This window comes from Rousettus aegyptiacus, unplaced genomic scaffold, assembly GCF_014176215.1.
Source record: "Rousettus aegyptiacus isolate mRouAeg1 unplaced genomic scaffold, mRouAeg1.p scaffold_m13_p_3, whole genome shotgun sequence".
Taxonomy (NCBI): Eukaryota; Metazoa; Chordata; class Mammalia; order Chiroptera; family Pteropodidae; genus Rousettus; species Rousettus aegyptiacus.
The window spans coordinates 136,202,957-136,221,899 of NW_023416306.1; the positions used below are offsets into that span (position 1 = coordinate 136,202,957).

The 18,943-nt window shown below is 38.0% G+C and overlaps 2 protein-coding genes across 4 annotated transcripts in view; one reads left to right on the top strand and one right to left on the bottom strand.

The window, feature by feature from the left end:
• Positions 1-12,832, bottom strand: part of MAP4K5 (mitogen-activated protein kinase kinase kinase kinase 5) — a 90,991-nt gene extending 78,159 nt beyond the window's left edge. The window contains exons 1-2 of one of the 2 annotated variants that reach the window (XM_016145789.2): positions 12,692-12,832; positions 12,212-12,428 (exon numbers count right to left, since the gene is read on the bottom strand). In XM_016145789.2, coding sequence (XP_016001275.1) covers positions 12,212-12,319 — 108 coding nt within the window. In that variant the 5' untranslated portion in view covers positions 12,320-12,428; positions 12,692-12,832. Of the gene's footprint in view, positions 1-12,211; positions 12,429-12,642 lie in introns of both variants that reach the window. The other variant, XM_016145788.2, reaches the window with a different exon arrangement.
• Positions 12,833-12,978: 146 nt separating this feature from the next.
• ATL1 (atlastin GTPase 1) overlaps positions 12,979-18,943 on the top strand; it is a 42,878-nt gene continuing 36,913 nt past the window's right edge. For both annotated transcript variants that reach the window (XM_016145792.2, XM_036218180.1), the window contains exon 1: positions 12,979-13,122. The gene's annotated coding sequence lies outside the window, so the exon portion shown is untranslated. The remainder of the gene's footprint in view (positions 13,123-18,943) is intronic.

Genomic DNA, 18,943 nt, shown 5'->3' on the forward strand with positions numbered 1-18,943 from the left:
AAATCCATTCATCCTTACATGTTCCCAATTTAAATAAAATTTACAGCATTTGTCCAGTTGCTTAAATTCAAAACCCAAGGTCATTCTCCATTTCTTTCCTTCACATTCTTCACATTTGATATATGATCAGCAAATCCTGATGACTTAAAAAAAAACAAATCCATTCACTTCACTCTGCCTCTTCTGTTATACTCTAGTCCAAGCTTGTCTCCGTTAGAAATTGGTAAACTACTTAATGTGAAATGCAAAGAAATAGCAAATCGAGGATAACCTTAGTTTTTGAATTGTACAACTGAGTATAAAGTGTGATCTCACTCACTAAGATGACAATCACAGGAAGATGGACACATTTTATGGGAAGGGGGAGGACAATGAAGGGGCATAGAAAAGGGACTCAGATTTAGACATATTTAAATTTTAGGTTCCTATGAAAAACTAACTGGTGATATCCTATAAACCACTTAATAGACAGCTCCTGAAGCTCAACAGTTAATCTAGATTGGATATATATTTGGGCATCATCAACATTATTGAATCCAGGCAGGTAGATGAGATTACTTAAGAGAGTATGTAGAGTCATAAGAGTCAAGAACAAAATCTTAAAAAATTACTCATATTTAAAGAATAGAGAAAATAGACAGAACTAAACTAAAACTATTCCCATGACAGTCTTCTATTAGAATTCCAGTTTGGAGAAACTTAGAGATCATCTAATTCAATCTTCTTTCTAAAAAGCAATTCTCTTCTACTTAGTCTATAGAGATCATTTGGTCAACTTAATACATTCATTTTAAAGATAACTTTAGTTGTATAAAGCCTTTTTTTATGATATGCAAAATCTACTTTCTCCTTAGTAGTCCCAGTTTTAGTTGTGAGATAATATTGATTTAGTATACTCCTCCTCCTCCTGTGATAAAATTTCAGATACCTAAATTCATTAATTTACTCAATAAGTACTTACTAAGTTCTTATGGCAGCCAGAGGGCCTAGGTTCTAATTTTAATCCTGCTCAGAGAAAATATAAAAGCTCCCTTCTAGCTATGGATGAAACATGCTACTTTCTTCAACATGCCACATAGAGATTCCAGTCCCTTCCCACCACTGTAGTTGCTATTTACTTTGACTATGTGCTCAAAGTTTGAAGTCCAACAAAAATGATAGTAGTTAAAATATTAGATTCATGACATTACAGGTGGCTTTTCACTTTTTAAATTTCTATAAAGTTATTTTTTAAAATTTAAAAATAAATGTTGTAAGTGTTATGCTCAAAACTGAATGCAATACTTTATTCTCTGACAAGAGAAAATTAAAGTGCTTCATTTTACTTCTATTGAAAATACTGTTGGTGAAAAGGAAGTTTATAAACACTACATATATTATATACCATATAAGTTGTTATATAAATTTCAGGGAAATCACTTCCCATACGATTATCAAATTTATGTGAACAAAATATGATAAGGGGGAGCCACTTATGGCACCCCTTTCACATGAAAAATTTAAAGTAAAGATTAGTCATTCATAATTTTAACATTTATTCATTGAGTACTTTTTATGCACCAGATACTTAAGGTATGAGCACAGTATTGGTAGAGTGACAGCAAAGAATTGCAAAGATGAATATACCCTGTTTGAGTTTCAATAGGACAGATTTTAGATCATTACAGGAAAGTTTTAAAAATAAACTGCTTCTAAATACGGTATGTCCTTATTAGTTAAATAAGTTAAAAGACCATTTGTCAAGACTAGGGTGAGGGATAAATGCATGTGTGGGAGGTCCTCTGTGGAGCAAGTTATTTCCCAGCTGTCTTTCAGTTACACAGGTCTGCAGAGGCGCTCCCTCTTCCACGGCAGGAGGCTGTCCCACCACCAGGCAGACGTATCCAGGGCCTGAAGCCTTCCTGTTAGGGTGACCCCAAATCTGACCATGTGACACATAGCTCAGGACACACTAAAACCTTAGTCTGTTATAAAACTTATTCTTTCTGAAAAGAGTTTTTCTAACCCCTTCCTAACAGATTAATTTTTATTGAAAAACGAGTTCCTTCCAGAGGATTACTTAAATTGAATTAATTATCTGGAGATCTTAATGGTGAAGGAAAGAGTCTGACTTAAGGTTTTAGTGAATTTTGACCAGTTATTTTCCCCAAAAATTGAACCCACCAATAGTGGGTTAAAATAACTTAGAAAATCTAATTCTAGAAATTTACTTAAATAATTAAGGATATGAGAAAGTAATCTGTTCAAGGATACTGATCACATCTTTGCTTATAACAGGGAAATACTGGAAACAATCTGTTCAACAATAAGGATTAAAAATCATACAATACAAGGAAATAATACACGAATATTACATGTATATATTTACTGACATGAAAAGTGATTTGTGATATGTTGCTAAACAAAAAAGTACATTATCAAATATATATACTATAGAATACATATTATATGTAATGATTATATATACTTATCTATAATATACATTATGAGTTATGTCTATGTCCTTAATATATAGTTTTTAAAAGTCTAGAAAGATATATGCAACAATGCTTATATTTTGGTAAAAGAAATACAAGTAATTGTTTATTTATTCCTATATCAAATTTTTTTGAAATGAACACATATTACTTAAAACATATTTTAAAGATAAAAGGTAGAAAAGAAGTCTATCTATGCCGAGGCAAGGAAAAGAGAGGCAAAACAGGAAGGCAAATCCTCCCCATCAATCTATGATACTACAGAAAGAGTAACAGGAAATTATTCCTGGGGATTGAGGGGGTGGCTAGGGGGAATGGTAAGAAACCCAAGCGTCTCCACAGTCTATTACAATTAGGATGAGAGCTAAAAACCTTAAAATGCAAAACGTTATAAGTAATTTATTGAAAGTTATGTCTACTAAAATATATTAAGTCATGCTCACATTGGCTCCTCCCAATATGGGTAAGATGAATGGTTATAAAAGAGGGGGAAGAAGACAAAGAGCACCTAAAAAACGGGGTGCATGTGTGTGAGAAGTAACATACTGGTCACAGGACAAAGGTGAAAGTCACATCCTCCTCAGGCAGCCGTTTTACCTTAAATTAGGCCAGGCAAACTGAAGAAATTAGCAAATGTTACAGAAGGCAGGCTATTCTATCTGCTTGAAATAACTAGCATTTTGTTTACTTTAATTTATAATAGCATCACAGAATCTAGTTTATGGGACTCAGTTAATCTAGGTACCAGTAACCTTAAGTCTAAAGTTCTAACAAAATGAGAGCAACAGAAGGCACAGCAGGAAGGGTGTCCAACAACCAAGAAAAAGGAGTTTCTCTTTTAAGTTAATTATAATGTAGGGTGGCTATGAGCTAAGTCATCTCTATAGTAAAGGCAAATCAAGCCTGGGCTCAGATTTGGAAAACACGAAGTTAAGAGTAATAACCAGGAGGATAACTAGAAAAAAGTGCCTCTAAAAATTGGTGCTGAGACCTGAACCTTATATGTATATTCAAATTGGTCCAAAAAAATCTCCCACCTCTCAGCAGAGGCATGAGGCTGCCAAGTCTCATCTGATCATCTGACCACAATGTGTATAGAGCTTATTATGTTCCAGGCAATGTGTTTAGGGCTAGGTGTACGGCAATGAATTCAAGGATGCAGTCCTAAGGCAGCTTGTTATAGTGGAAAGAACAGATTACAGAGTCAGAAGGTCTGGATTCAAGTCCTCATAGTGCCAGCTATTAACAGTGAGATCTAAGGCAAATAGTAAGTTTCTTCTTGGGTAAACTAGAGATGATAATTTATCTGTCCTATCTACCTCATAGGATTATTGTGAGAAACAAATAACATACTGATTATGAAAGAGCTAAATAAACGTTAGTCACCCTTAGTCATTTCAATCCTATTTCATTTTTATAAAAATGTTGGAAGGTGGGGCCAGTATGACTCATAAACTCAAACACCTCAAGGACAGACCAGGCCATCAGCCTGGTTTCCCACCTCATCTCAAAATCTCAGTGGGAAATTATGATATGTTACAGAAATAGAGTTATATTAGACCTAAATTCATCTTGCCCTTTTCAGAGAGTTATCTACTCTTTCTAATTTAAATAGTACTTCATATAACTGGAACACAATAGTCTTCTAATAACACTCAAACATGTACAAATACTCAAATAATCCAAAACTGCCAAGTGAAAGTGCCTCCTCCAATTTATCTGATCTTGGACTAAGTTCTCAAATTGACAAGAAAGCGCTGAAACCACAAGTATCATTTGTTATAATAAGAATCATGTTTCTCTTCCTGTAGATTTGATCTTTAAACCACAATTTAAGGTTCAGAAGTGGTACTTTTATAAATTTTGAAAGCAAAACTAGAATAAGAAATTTATGTCAATCTGCATTCTAACCCATTTGTCTCCATCGAAACCATCGTAAATGATGGTTAAAGTGAAAATGCTAAGCTTATGTAAATAAAAATAGCTAGAATACTAGATGTATTATAAACCTAAGGCCGAGGCTGCATCCATAAGTCAATGTGAGAACTAGAATTTATGTACCTGTGCCAATGATGGCACTGTTTTATGTCTATCTTCACCAAGTTTAAATATTTTAAAGACTTCTTTTATAGTTTTTACAATATTTCTATGAAAGTAAAAAGAAGTTTTTAAATAATTTGCTTCCAGCCATGATACAGAGCTTCTCATCCACCTTCAGAACCATGTTCTTTTTCTAGGCTGTCCCAAAAAAAAGCTTACTTCTGCACAGTAAGAAAAATACTAAATAAGAGTTTAACCAGATGATTTATGAAATAGTAAATATCTATAATAACAATTCATCCTAGTAAGAGGTTTTATTTTCACTGTAACCTTATACAATATTTAACATAACATCTAATCAAATAACTTTTGATAAGATATCCACTAGCTTAATTTAAAAAAGTAACTCCATATAAAATTTTTGAAGCACAGTCCTTATTTTCTGCTGTTAACCTATTTTTCCAAGTTATTAATTCTCTCTCACCCTAATAGGAAGACCCAACAGTCTCTCATGTCAGACTATCAGGACACAGAAATGATAACATATTCACAGTTAAACTATTAAACTATGTTACTGAAAAAAAAAATGTGGATGATGTTTTGAGATCAAATGTCAGAGAAATAACAAGTAGCATATACATCCATTCTCTATCATCTTCAGATCTGGGGCCATTAGGTACGTTGACAGACTTTATTTTTATTAACATAGTAGAAGCAGCTACATATCCTTTGTTTACAAAATCATGCTTTTAAAAAAAATGACACAGGCAAGGGTAACCTACACCAAGCTGCCGACCTTAATTTAATTAAAATATCAATGACCTGTATTCATGCACCGGCCAATGAAATGTGATGATGACAATCATTGTGTCTTAGTTCTAAATCCTGACCCTAAGCTTACAAGTTAGCTATAGATATAGGTTTCAAGTGATTCGGTAAAATAGATATTTAAGACTTCCTCCGATTACCCACATATCCACTTGACTAACTCCCTCACTTTCCTCAAGCCTTTGCTCAACTTTGACCTTCTCAATGAGGACTACCCTGACCATCCCTTTTATAATTTCCTAACCTGTTTCCCCTATCCCACCCTGCCAACCTGATCACCCTTAACCTGTTCAACTTTTTCTTCTTTCCACATCTTGATCACCTCCTAATATAGCATATAACTTATTGCTTATTATCTCTCTCCCCCCACTAGAATGTAAGATTCATGACAACAAAATCTTTCTCTACTTTGTTCGCTGATGTATCCCAGGGCCCTAGAACAGTGTCTAGCACATAAGAGTCCTATAAATACTGGTTGAATGTTAAATATTCTTTTTCACCCTGTCGCCCCCTGCTCCATCCCAGTTCCCCATTCATCACAATGCCTCATCCTAACTATACTCAGATGGGAACTACTGGGGCTGGAAATCATTCATTGGAGGCTTCACATCAGAGAAGAAAAGGAAGAAATGAATTTTTAAATTTATCCCCTATCTTGGTTCCTAAAAATCCCATCTGAACTTTCTGCCTTTAATCTCCTTTCTAAATTCTCAGTTCTTCCTAAATTCTTTTTCTGATTTTCTTCTCTAAACTCAGCAACACTCCTGGCCACTTGGGTGATAAGACAAATTTAAAGATTAATAACTGAAAGTTGTAATCAGTTTCAATGAAAGGAAAAAACCAGAAACATTTGTATCATTTTTTCTCTTCACAGCCTAGGTGCTTCAAGGAGTGATCTACATTCCCTCTACTTCCTTATTTACCAATCACACCTCGACTCTTTTGCTCTTGATAAACCACTTCAACTTTTTACTTACATGACCACTATGATGATCACTCCTTCAAAACATGTTTATTGAACACATACTATGCACTAGGCATTATGCAGGCTACCTGATTCAGTGGTAAGCACAAGGTCCCTGGTTCTCATGCACTCTGAGTAGAGGAGAAGACTGACAGCAACAACGATGAGTGATGAATGATGAGTATTATGGTAAAAATCATACAACAGATACATAGGACCTTATCTAAGGGACAGAACAGGCCTCCCTAAAAATGTGGTGTTTAAAAAGGAAGCCAAAAAATAGAAGAGAAACAAATGAAAGAGAAGAGGAAGAGTGTTCCAGGAAAAGGAAATAGTACCTGCAAAAAACCTGAAAGACAGAGAAGAGAGTGCATATAAAGAACTGAAAGAAGTTCAATATGGCTAGTTTCAGGGGCTTAAAAGGCATATTATCCTAAGATTTTATTTCATGGACAAAGAGACTAAAAGGGGAATAACATGAAACCTCAGATTTATTTTTTTTTTGGAATATCAATACATTTTCCTCACTGCAGTGAGAGTGGAAGGCAGTAAGAATGGATACAGATGACAAAGATGGGCTTTTTTTAATTACTTATTTATTTTAAGATGAACTTCTGAAACTCCTCTGATTTCTATGAAAAGAACTTCCTCAGACCTCTTTGTTTCTTCTCAGCTGCCTTCAATATGTTATTTTCTTCTGCTATTCTAACACTACAGACTTTCCTCGACTCTCCTACAAACTCTCCTGGGTGACCTCACCTATACTTCACAGGTACCACCCCATAATGTGATGATGACTCCCAAACCTGTATCCCCAGACCAGATCTCTCAAGGCCAGAGCTATCATCTATTACAGCAGTCCCCAATCCCCAGGCTGCAGACCAGTATTGGTCTGTGGCCTTTAAGGAACCAGGCCACACAGCAGGAGATGCTGGCAAGCAACCAAAGCTTCATCTGCATTTGCAGCCGTTCCCCAGCACTAGCATCACCGCCTCAGCTCTACCTCAGATCATCAGGCATCAGATTCTCATAGCAGCACTGGTCCCTGATGCCAAAAAGGTTGGAAACTGTTGATCCATTAGACATATCCACTTATGCAATGCCACATGTCAAAAACCAAACATAAGATCCGGACCTCATACTTTTTGTATTTCCTAATTCTTTTGATAGCACCAATGTAGTCACTCAAGCCAGAAATTCTAAATGTCACTGATAACCTGTTTTCCCACCTTCAATCACCACAGAATTTTGATCATCTTCTAAACATGACTCAAATACATCCCTTCGATTCATCTCCAGTACCAGTGCCTAAATTTAGACTTGCATAAATTTTCATCTGGATTATTAGGTAACTTGGTACTTTTACTTCCAGGAACATTGTCTAATTCCTCCTCTACATCATGAAAGATTTCCTCCTAAAGTGTTTCTTCATTTTACAGGAAGAAGTCCAAATTCTCTGACATGACATGTTATCCATTATCTGGTCCTTTTATGCCAGAAAATTGCTGTGTTCTCCATCTATGAAATCTCTGCCAGGTTTGGTAACACTGAATCTGGAATGCAGATGCATATCCCTCAAAACATGATTTCTCAAGTCACCAGGTGTTTGCATACTATTCCCACAGCACGGAATATCTTTCCCATCTTGTCCACCTGGAAATTGCCCTGCATTCTTCTAAAATCTAGTTAATGCTTCCTCCTCTGTTAATTTTCCCTGGTTCAAATGATAGTTCTCTCCCCTCTCCTCCCTTCCCCAATCCCCAATAAAGACACGGCTGGGCGTTTCTTTCACTTCTACTACGGCACTTATCATATTATGATTGTTTACATGTCTGTTTTCTTGGCTAAATTATGTTCCTTGTTGATGGTGTATTTTCTCTTGTTTGCATCCTCATATCCTAACAAACAGTTGGCAATCAATAAATATTTCTTGAATAAATGAATGCTTATAGAAGAGTTGTGATGTATCAAGCTCTGTCTCTATATAATGGAATCTTGGAATATGCATCAAAATGTCTGAACCCATTCCAGAATTGTGACTTCGGCCTTGGGGGAGAGAAAGAAAGGGCAGTGGACCCAGTTCATCGGCATCCAGAGGAATCCATAGAATTGATAAGATTGCATAGCAAAATTTTCTACACAAATTATAAGATTATTGATAATTAAAAAAATTTTAATCGAAAACAAGAAATATGAAACTTAGAATGACTAAATGGGGGGTTTGTTCAATGGATCCTTTAAAATGATATTTTTGAAGAATATTTAATTTAAATGTTGTTCCAATCAAGTAGAAAAAAAGAGATACACCATGATCCCAATTTTATAAAAGCCATTTTTAGAAACATATTAATTTAAAAACATTTAGGAAAAAAAACTATACTAAATCATTAACAATATTTACCTGAGTAATTTTCTACAACTACAGTCATTCAACAAATATTTTTTTGAGCATCTATCTGTCTGCTATTATACAGTGATGAGCAAGACACACCTTTGTTCCTGTCCTCCTGGAGCTAAACGTGTTACATTTGCATAAACAACTACAAAAAGCAAAACCGATTAGGAAAAAAAATACATGGGATTGTTCACTCTAAATTTAGAACCCCTTGAAAGGTAAAAATGGTTCTTAGAACCCTACAATCTAGGCTGGGAACAATTCTGGTACAAATATTTGGATAACGACAACCTAAATATCTTGTACTGTGATATCACAATTGTCTAGATCACTGTAGACAGAAGGTAGTAGAGAAACTAAATCTCCACACTTCCTTTTCCTGTTAACACATTTAAAAATTAACAGTAATTACAAACAAAATTTGCTCAGTTGAAATTTCATCCTTCATTCATCTTCAACCAAATTTCTTCTCTTTTGTGTTTCTTTCCGTTCAACCACTTCTTGCTCTCACCCCCAATGATTACCCCATTTATCTAAATGAATCTTTACATTCTTCTTTCTGCCAAAGAATAGCCAGTTTAAGATTGATCTCTCTCCTCTAGGAGATTCTCAGGAAAGACAGGAACATCAGAAGGGATCTATGGTTTTGAAGAACATAAAAATAATTTACAAAGAATCTCAAAGCTGTAGTCCTTTTAAAGCTCCTGCTTAAAAAGATACCTCAAACATAATAAATGTAGGGATAATATCTGATTAGAACAGCAACTAATTTACCTTCATTATTCTTCATTGTAATTATTTTATTAGTTTATATCATTGATTGGAAATACTTCTAAAACTACGTAGGGTGTTCAGCTCATCAGAAACACAGTGATAATAGTAAAATTACTCTAACTGCTCTGAGCTTAAAAACTTCAGCACTACAGCTGAATGGTACATGTTTTTAGGAATATTAAGGAGTAAATATAGAATGACAAAATTCTGTAGGAATCAGAGTGTTGAAAATGGATATGCTATAAAATAGTTTTCCAGAAACATTTTTCCTAGAGAACTCAAATAATTGAAATGTGTAATAAAAGTACACATGTAGGCTATCATAATAGGCATTACAGGAATATAGAGTATTAAATGTTAACTTAGTGTTGTTATGTCAAAAGCATATGCAAAAGCCTATGCCCACAGAACTAGTTGGTAGAATTACTGATATTCATTCATCACATTTTTAGAAAGCACTTACTCTGTGACAGACACATTTCTAGGTTCTGTCAGACATAGAGCAGTGAATGAAATAGATAAACTCCTGCCCTTATGTAGTATGTTAGTGGACTGGGACAGATAAAAAAAATAAATAAGTAAAACATCATGCTAAATGGTGATAAGTGCAAAGGAAAAAATAAAATGGGGGGAGGGGGGAGATGGAGAGGGTGTAAAAGCAAGGAAAGAAGGAAGCAAGCCATGTGGCTGTCTGAGGAAAGACATTCTAAGCAAACGGAATATCAAGAACAAAAGCCCAAAGGTGGGAAGATGCTTATTTTGTTTAAGGAAGAGTAAGAAGGTCAGTATGGTTAGAATAGAATGAAGGAAAAGGAAGAGCAGTAGATAAGGTTGGAGAGATGGCAGGAATGGGGTCTCTCGGGCTTCCTGGAGGAACATTTGAGTAAGGCTTTTATGGACAGATAGGATAGCAAAAGGTGAAAATGGGGGTGAGAGGTGATTCCAAGTAATTAGAACAAGGGAAAACAGAAGGCAAGGAACCGGAGTTGAAGATGTTTGGGAATCAGAGGCTAGCCTAGTGTAGAATGAGTATACGGCTAAATGTGAGGGAAGAGGGTCATGGGGAGAGGTGGTGATGATGGTGGTATATAATAAATATTCGGTCCCTAACCCTCTGTTTGCGAGCTGTAGGAAAAGGAGGCACCAGAGTGAAAGAAGTATGAGCTGCCCCTTTAATATAACTCTTTGCTTTCCCCGGCAAGAATAAAATCCAGCTCCTGATAGTTGCTTTAGTTGTTATATTTATCAAGAAAAAAAGGTCGAGATCTTGGGATTTTTGTGGGAAAAACAGTATATACATACTGAATCATAAGACAAAGATAAGTGAAAAATAAGACTGAGAACGTGAACAGCAATTTCAATGTTTTAAAGAGCATTTCACAAAGTGGTTAATTCATGGCAAAACAGTTAAGAGTTAACTACCTCAGATTCTACATAAAGAAAAAGAGGATTCTGTTATAATTATCCACTTTGAGTTCAAAAGTATACAAGGCAAGAGCTGGGACCTACCTCACGATTCAACATGCCTTATCTATAACAGTGCCTAGCACGTAAGATTCAAATGTCTGTTTAATGAATAGAAAGCCTGCCCATTACAGTCCATCCCATGAGGATCCAACAGTGCTAGAGTTGTCATACCACCACCTTGAACTGCTAACAGAGAGGAGGATACTAAACAAAAGCAGAAAAGTAGGAAGAATGTTTTCCTTCCACCTGTGCAAAACAACATACCCCACTTGAATCTACTGGTTAATCCCCCTTATGACACACAAGGCACTTTTAGCTACATGCAGGAATTTTGTTGGGAATAATAGATATATACCATGATTGAATCCAATAAACAAAGCTGTTGCAAAATCAAGGAAATGTCCCTTAATATACCCACGTGAGTTGCATTAATGCTCCTTTTTGGAACAGAAAAGGAAAAGCATAAGGCAATCTGAAACAACCTCCTTCCTCCTTGAAGAACTCAATGGACTTAGGAAATTGGGTTTCTTCTCTATGTTTTCTTAAATCCCAAATTAAGAGTAACTCACCCTCATGATTTGTCTCAAATAATGCAAAAGAGCACAATAAAAAAGACAGCAGCTCTTACCCACTTTTGGTCATGGGATGTTATACATCTCTGTGAGAGGAACTGCTAAAAGTAGAAAAAAACTATCGACCAGATACAAATGATTAAATTTCTGCCAGGAAAAGCATCTTTCTACATAGGATAATGTTTGTGCACACGTCATTATGACCCAGGATTAGATTGTGTACAGTTAAAATTCAGAGAAAGGGGTTCATATCACTTTTTAAATCAAGTTCATCCATTTTAGGTTTTCTTTTTAAAAAATGCAAATGTCGGAATGTCAATATTCTGTCCTGTCCACATCTTCCACGAAATATTTTTTCATGCTAAGACTAGAACATCCTCAAGAGGAACTCCATAACCAGATTCGAACTCCCTTCAATACCATAAATAGCGTTAAAATGCCTTTATACCACACAAAATACAACGTTGGTTTGCAAAGGTGTGGTTAGTTCTGTTCCTTGGTATCGATTTGAGCAAGCAATGTACAGGGTGTTTTGAACGGAGTAAAGGAACCCCGGCCGCTTCATTTCCAAGATGCAACAATAAAAGCATCATTCCCCCTCCTCATACTTCGCCAGAAAGTAGCCCTATTTCCCGGGAGCCAGCCAACCGCAGGAAAAGAGCTCGGCTCGGGGCCAATATCCAGCTTGCCTCACCTTATAGACGTCCCCGTAGGTGCCGCTACCGACCCTCTGGACAAGTTCGTAGTCCTGCTGCGGGTTCCGCCTCAGGATGTCCGCGGCAGGCCGCAGCGGGGCCTCCATCTTCGCTCAGCGCCCGGCCCCCACCGACTCTGCCCGCGGCACCCCGATTCCCGCTAACGAGAACGAGTGGCACCACTTCCCAACATGGAGCCTCTGCCCGCAACTCGGCCTGCACGAGGGACAAGCAAAGGCGATTCAGCGCGGCGGGCTACGACCCCGAGCGGCCCAGCCCCTTCCCTTCCGCCCCACCGGAGAAACGGGCCAGGAAGGGTCCCCGGCGCCTAGCAGCCCCGTTCCGGCCGCGGTCCTGGCCCGTCCCCGGCCGCCCGCCAACTGTTCGGCCCAGCCTCTCAGCCCGCGGGGGCCCGGGGCAAGCTCGGTACCTGCGCGGGGCGGCCCAGCTCTTTGTTGAGCACCGCGCCCGGGACCTACTTCCTAGCGGGCGCCTGCGTCCTGCTTGCCAGCGCCTGCGTCCTACTTCCCAGCGCCCGCCCGTCGCTCCAAGCCTGGCGCCACCGCCTCCCGCTGCACCGCACGTCCCCTTGCAGGCGGCGGAGGCGCGTACGGTCGCCACTGCCGCTGCCGCCGCACCACGTTCCCCAACCGGGGCTGCGTCACCGGGAAACACGTTCCCGGCCAGCGTGGGTCGGCGCCCAGCTGCTCGAGCGCGCCGGCTGCGGGACCAGAGTGCCGCCCTGAGGCCTGATCGGGACACGACAGCCTCCCGGCCGGGCCACTGAACCCCCCCGGCAGGGTGCGCCCTTCCTTGGCCCCGGCTCTGCTACCCACTCGCAGAGATTAGGGACGCCCCTGGGCATTCGTGGGCCGGCCGGCCTCCGCTAAACCGCCCCCAGATTCGTCAGGTAAACTCGGTGACGGGTAAAGGGAGAAGGGTGGGCACGAGGGCGATGGCAACGCAGGCCTCTCACGGAAAAGGTATGTTGAGGGCACTGGGCCAGAAGTAACCTGGCAGTGGGGCGCCAGGGAAGGAGGTGGAGGAGTGCCAGGTTAACTAAGCCGTGGCACACCCTACTGCACCTTCCTGTTTTGCAAACCATTCCCAGTGGTACCAGTTTAAGGCTGCACTGCACACCTGCACAACCTGTCTTCTACTGAGTTTATCCGAGACATTTCTGAAAGCTCGAATTCCTAGGAAGTCTCAATGGCACTTATTCATGTTGGACACATGCGGTATCTCACCGCAGGTATTGCCCCTTTAATTGGATCAAGAGTTCTGCAGAAGCTAAAACAAAGTCAGGGACCACAACCTGGTTCTGGTTCTACCACTTCGTGAGTTTGTAATCTGGGACAAGACGTCATATTTGGCAATATCTCAGTATCCTTATCTGCAACTTGAGGAGGATAAGGTTTACATTTGACATCCAAGAAAGTGTTTATAAAGCGTTTTACAGGATTATAAAGAGGGCTAGCAAATATAAAAGATTTTAAAATACTTCATAATGCACAGAATATCAAACAGAAATTCAGGGAAGTAATTTGGCTGATATTTCACAAGCTGGTTTGCAATTTCGGTTCCAGTCGTGTTCTGAAGGTAGAAGTTGCTGGGTTTATGTATACTGGCAAAGTTATTTCTAGAGTCCAGTAGGGGTTTTGAACAGAAAAGCCAGAAACACTCAGTGCATTTAGTGACTGAAAAATCACAAAAGAGCAAGTCGCAGATGTTGACTTGCGGCTTCGAACATCCAATTCAATTCTGTTCTTGGGCAATACGCTTTCTGTTGTTGATCATTGTAATCAATTGTATGATCGAGAGGTTAAATTCACACCTTTACAGGATAGGGAATATATGTATTTTCTTGTGCTCCATGAACAAAGGGTACTTATTTAGGGAACATAAGTAAGCTCAGACTTACATGCTCTATGGACAAAGCCTATGTGTTTGCTGCATTGAAAAAATTGTTGAAGAACAGTTCCTTCTTTCAAAGCTTCTTGGCACTTGTTTTGGTGGGCACATACTTTTGGCTTCAATGACTCAAAATCTTTTCAAATGTTCTATTGGTATCCTAGTACTTGTTTACTGTCATAGATTCTTTTTTCTTTGCTGTGACCCTACAAGCATTGATCCTTTCTCTAGTCTGAAATATATTTATTCCTACTTATTCCCGCATTATTCCAGAGAATTTGAGGTATCGTATAGTTATAGATATACTATAACACAAAACAAAAATAAGTAAATGAGGAAATAGGTATGATGTTAAATAGAGGAAAAATAGGACACCAGAACAATATAACAAATTAGCCAAAGCAGAGGGTTTTATAGTGTTTTTGAGATCACAATGAACCAATTGATGAAAAGAGAGGCACATTTTTTTTCCTGATACTAAGATTTCAGAAAAATTTACCTCATGAGTCTTCATAAAGTGGAAACTTTGAATTCCCAGTTTGAAACAAAGATAAATGTCCGTCTGATAATCCTTCTTGCATGTTATTCTTGAAACACAATTAAGCAATAAAAAAATTGAAGTCATAGGCCTCAATGAGACCCTGGAGTACAGATATTTTATGTTGCCAGTAATGGAAGATCCATATGCCTTGACCATCAACTCAGAGGTGGATAGCATGGAAAAAGTCGTGATTCTACTTGGTGGTTAAAAAAACATGTCTGCTATAATCATTATTTTACTTGCACCACAATTGATGCAAAGGGAAAAGCATTCACTTTATACTACCTCCAAAAGAATCGTAAGGATTTTTTCATACTTACTGGTTGAGTTATTTTAATAAGGTTGGTAAGTCATAACTAGTGGTTAAATATTACATGGTTGGTAAAGAAATTCAAATTCAAGTTTCATAAAAGAAACATGCAGTACATAAATTTAATTTTACATCCTAAACAATTAAGTAATACTTTCAAGGTTGGAGGTTATACAATAATAATTTTAAAATATGTAGCTAACAGGAGAATTCCTTACAAACTACCCAATTTTATAATGACAAGGAATGGAATAAGATTAAATATGGCTTAAGAGGCCCTTCATCCAAATTTTATTATCTTATTTTCTTAGTGTCTTCATAATATCTGACATGTAAATTTATTTCAGCTTTTCTTATAATTTTCATAACAACCTATAATAGTCGTTCTGGTTTTATAGTATTTTCTCCATTTTTTCAAAGTTGTTTAGTAAAATGCTAATTGCAAGCTGTAACCTCTGGTATCAACTTTAGCCAAGACCGAATTTTAAAAAATTGGGTATGTAAAAATTTTTAACTTCTATGTAGAGAGGGGTCACAATTTACCAGTCAAGACAGAATGGCTAATTAAAACCCTCAAGTGTGAAAGAAAGAAGCATGAGGACACTAATTTTAGTCTATGGAAAATATAGGTTTAAGCAATATAAGCTCCTGATGAGTCTTCCAACATAAACTAGCTGCAAAATGTAACTAACTGTGATCGAGTTGACTGCTCTATAGTTTTGTTAAATATAAATTAATTAAACGTCAGAAGCCATCTGCCATAATTATGATTTGGATTGTCAAATGGTTAATCTTAAACTGTACATGTAATTAGGTCCAGTTATCTGTTGAGCCAAAAACCATGTTCTCAAAGTACATATAGGAGAATGCTATTTTGTTTTGGATAGCAGTAAAACATGTACCTCATTCAGAACCAGTATCAGGTCATTACCATGGGAGTTTTAAAAAGAAGAGTTGAGGAAGACAGTGCACATTCCTTTTTTATCCAAATTGAATTGCTCTTCTGATATGTTCAAATGCTATTTCTATTACCCTGATCTCCATGGTGGTTTCGAAGTGAATTTATATCATATTTTCTGTATTCAACTCACAAATCGGTCTTGCCTGCAAATTCAGTAACTAAGAAAAGATACAAATTACAGGTAATCTTATGTTGTTCCTTTTCAATTTCCACATAACACATGGACATAATGTTTAGGAGGGGCGCCTAAAGTTTGCTTACACCTCATATAGACTAGTATTCTGAGAAACCATACTGCCTTATCCTACAGCTACATAGCTCTTGTAGGATTCTAATAAGTTCTTTTTCCTTACCCCTTTAGGGCAAGGATGGTAATGGCTTCCCACTGTTTCTAGTCTCAGAGTGCTTCTCTATCTCCTGTTGATTCCTTTAACCCTGTCCTCATTTTTATAAATAGTCCTTTCATTAGATTCTCTTTCTGTGCTCTTTCTTGCCAGAACACTGATAGGTAGGTGAATGGGAAGTAGCCTCAGGAAAGAAACCGTTGCTTTCTGGGATGGTGTTCCATATCTGATGATTACTGGTATAACTACTTGCCACAGAAAATGGAACAATGGTATTCCATAGCATAGAGTGGCATCACAATTACTCGAATAACTATCAGTAGTGGCACGTTATGGAGAGCACAGCATTGGAAGATCAATCTCTAGCACTTAAGTGCTTTGGTAGTGATGATTACTAAAATTGTGGTGTCATTTGCTGATTGCTTCTGTGAGAATACATGGGAAAAAAGACAAATAGGGAGCCTTCAATTCCAACTTAAGGCAGGAGTAGAAAATGAGAAAGCTTCTTTGGCATCTTGGAAGAAACTTATCTCTTGTAGCTGCAGGGCAAATACAGCTGAAGATCAAGCCCAGGGCCTAACGGTAAAGCCTCCACAGTTATGATATCAATTGAATATGAGACCTAGATCGGTTATGCTGTGGTAAGAGCACTAGTAGAGATGTACTGGGACCCTGCTACCTGAAATGGGGCATCTGGGCAGATATGAATGAGGTTGAGAACTCTGAACAAGAGTTAGATTTCAGCATAGCCTTGATAAAGACGGACAAGATCTGTTCTTGGAGGAGACAGCTTATGCACCGAAGAAATTATAGCATGTTGCCAAATACTTACGTGTGATTCAGATGTGATTTATTGACTTGAGTAGCTGGTAGTCCTTCTAAATTGGTTACTAGAAGCTGGTAGTCTATATGCTGAAATGCCAGAACTTCCCTCACATACTGTAGTGGAAGGAATGTGAAGATTCATGGAGATGGGAATGTTAGACTTGCTCTGTTATGTGCTTAGTCATGCTGTATCCATACCATCCCTAGGAGAGCCCACGAAATTTACTTTTATCAAGGTATTGTGTAAGGAGTCACAGATATCCTTGAAAAAATCTTTGGCGGGTGTTCTCAGTTGGTTGGAGATGATGATGGGAATGCCACAATGAAGTCAAATCAGGATCCATGATTTCAGCTGGAATACTGAGACCCTGGTAGAGGCCAGGTGGAAAATTCTTAACTGTTAAATACACAGTCAACACAATCTCCATGTTAACCTTCAGGAAGAAGTGATAATCAGGGTCTTTGACTGCATGGATCTTTGGTGGTGGCCTATGATCACCAAGTCTCTAAGAATTAATGGAACCATTAATATATAAGCAGAAAAATTTTATATCTGATGAGCAGAAACCTAACTGAAGTCACCATAATGGAGATTCACCTAATTCCTTTACTAAAGCCAATTCAGAAACCCAGAGTCCCTTAATTGACAAAGATGCCAGGTTCCTTTGAAGAAGGATCCTGCAGTGTGGCCAGGTATAAACAGGTAGTCCCAGAGGAACTTGTGACCTTTTACCAGGGTGATTGTGAATTGAGGAATGGGGAATCCTCACACCTCTAGAGGTTAATAAATATTGGCCCCGAATACTAATCCTTCCAATCTCAGAATACTACCAGAATTCCAAAGATCGGAGTTGAGACCTAGGAAAGTCAAATGCAGTCTTGATAGAGGTCCATTTCATAGTGGGTACAGTGGGTCTGAAGACCTGTGTGGGGTTACTTTTCCAGTCCCAAGAGGTATGTGGAAATAGCTACATCGAGTAGCAGAATCCCTACTTTTGGTTTATGTGAAGTAAGAGCTATTATTATTGGAAAGGCCAAGTGAAACCTCCTCAGCTAATCCCTCCCCTGTGCCAAAGTAGAAAATCAAAATTAAATTTTGTCAGTGGAGAATTACAGAAATTAGTGCCACCATTAAAGTTCTGAACAATTGAGTCTTTCCCGTTTAACTCATCTGTTTGGCACATGCCAAATTAGTTTTAGAAAATGTCTACAGATTATTAAAAATTTAATCGGATGTCGATGACAGTCATTATGTAGCTCCACATGTGGAATCTTCTCTAGTGCAAATCAACCCAGCCCTCTTGTGTAGAATTGTTTCTGTGGCATCTACTGTATTCTTTTTTTAATGGGACTCACCTAAAAGGGATTATCGGTCCGGACTGCTGCTAGACATTTAGTTACAGTTTATGATGAATCTTCAGCCTTCATTTATCTTGATCTTGATGTCATTTTGCTATCGTAAATTTGAAAGGCAGGCCTGTTCAGTATACCAGTACAAAAATGCATGATACCCTCTTTACTAACATGACCTTGATTTTAAAATGAAGAGAAAATGGTGCCTGGTAGATAAATGCAGATTATTTTAACTTCCTTAGCTTTAGAGATTAGATGTTGCCAGCATGTTTATACTAATATGTAACTGCTCTAGAAAACAGATATTTTTTATATCTATATTAATGTAGTATATTGCTTTGTATATTTCTGTGACTAGATAATGCTGTTAAATTCTTTGAGAGTGTATGGGAGGGGGTACTGTTGATTTTTGTGTGTGTTTTTCATTGAAAATGTTGCATTACATCTTTGGCCACTGTCTTCACGCTCTGGGGGTGGGCTGAGGTA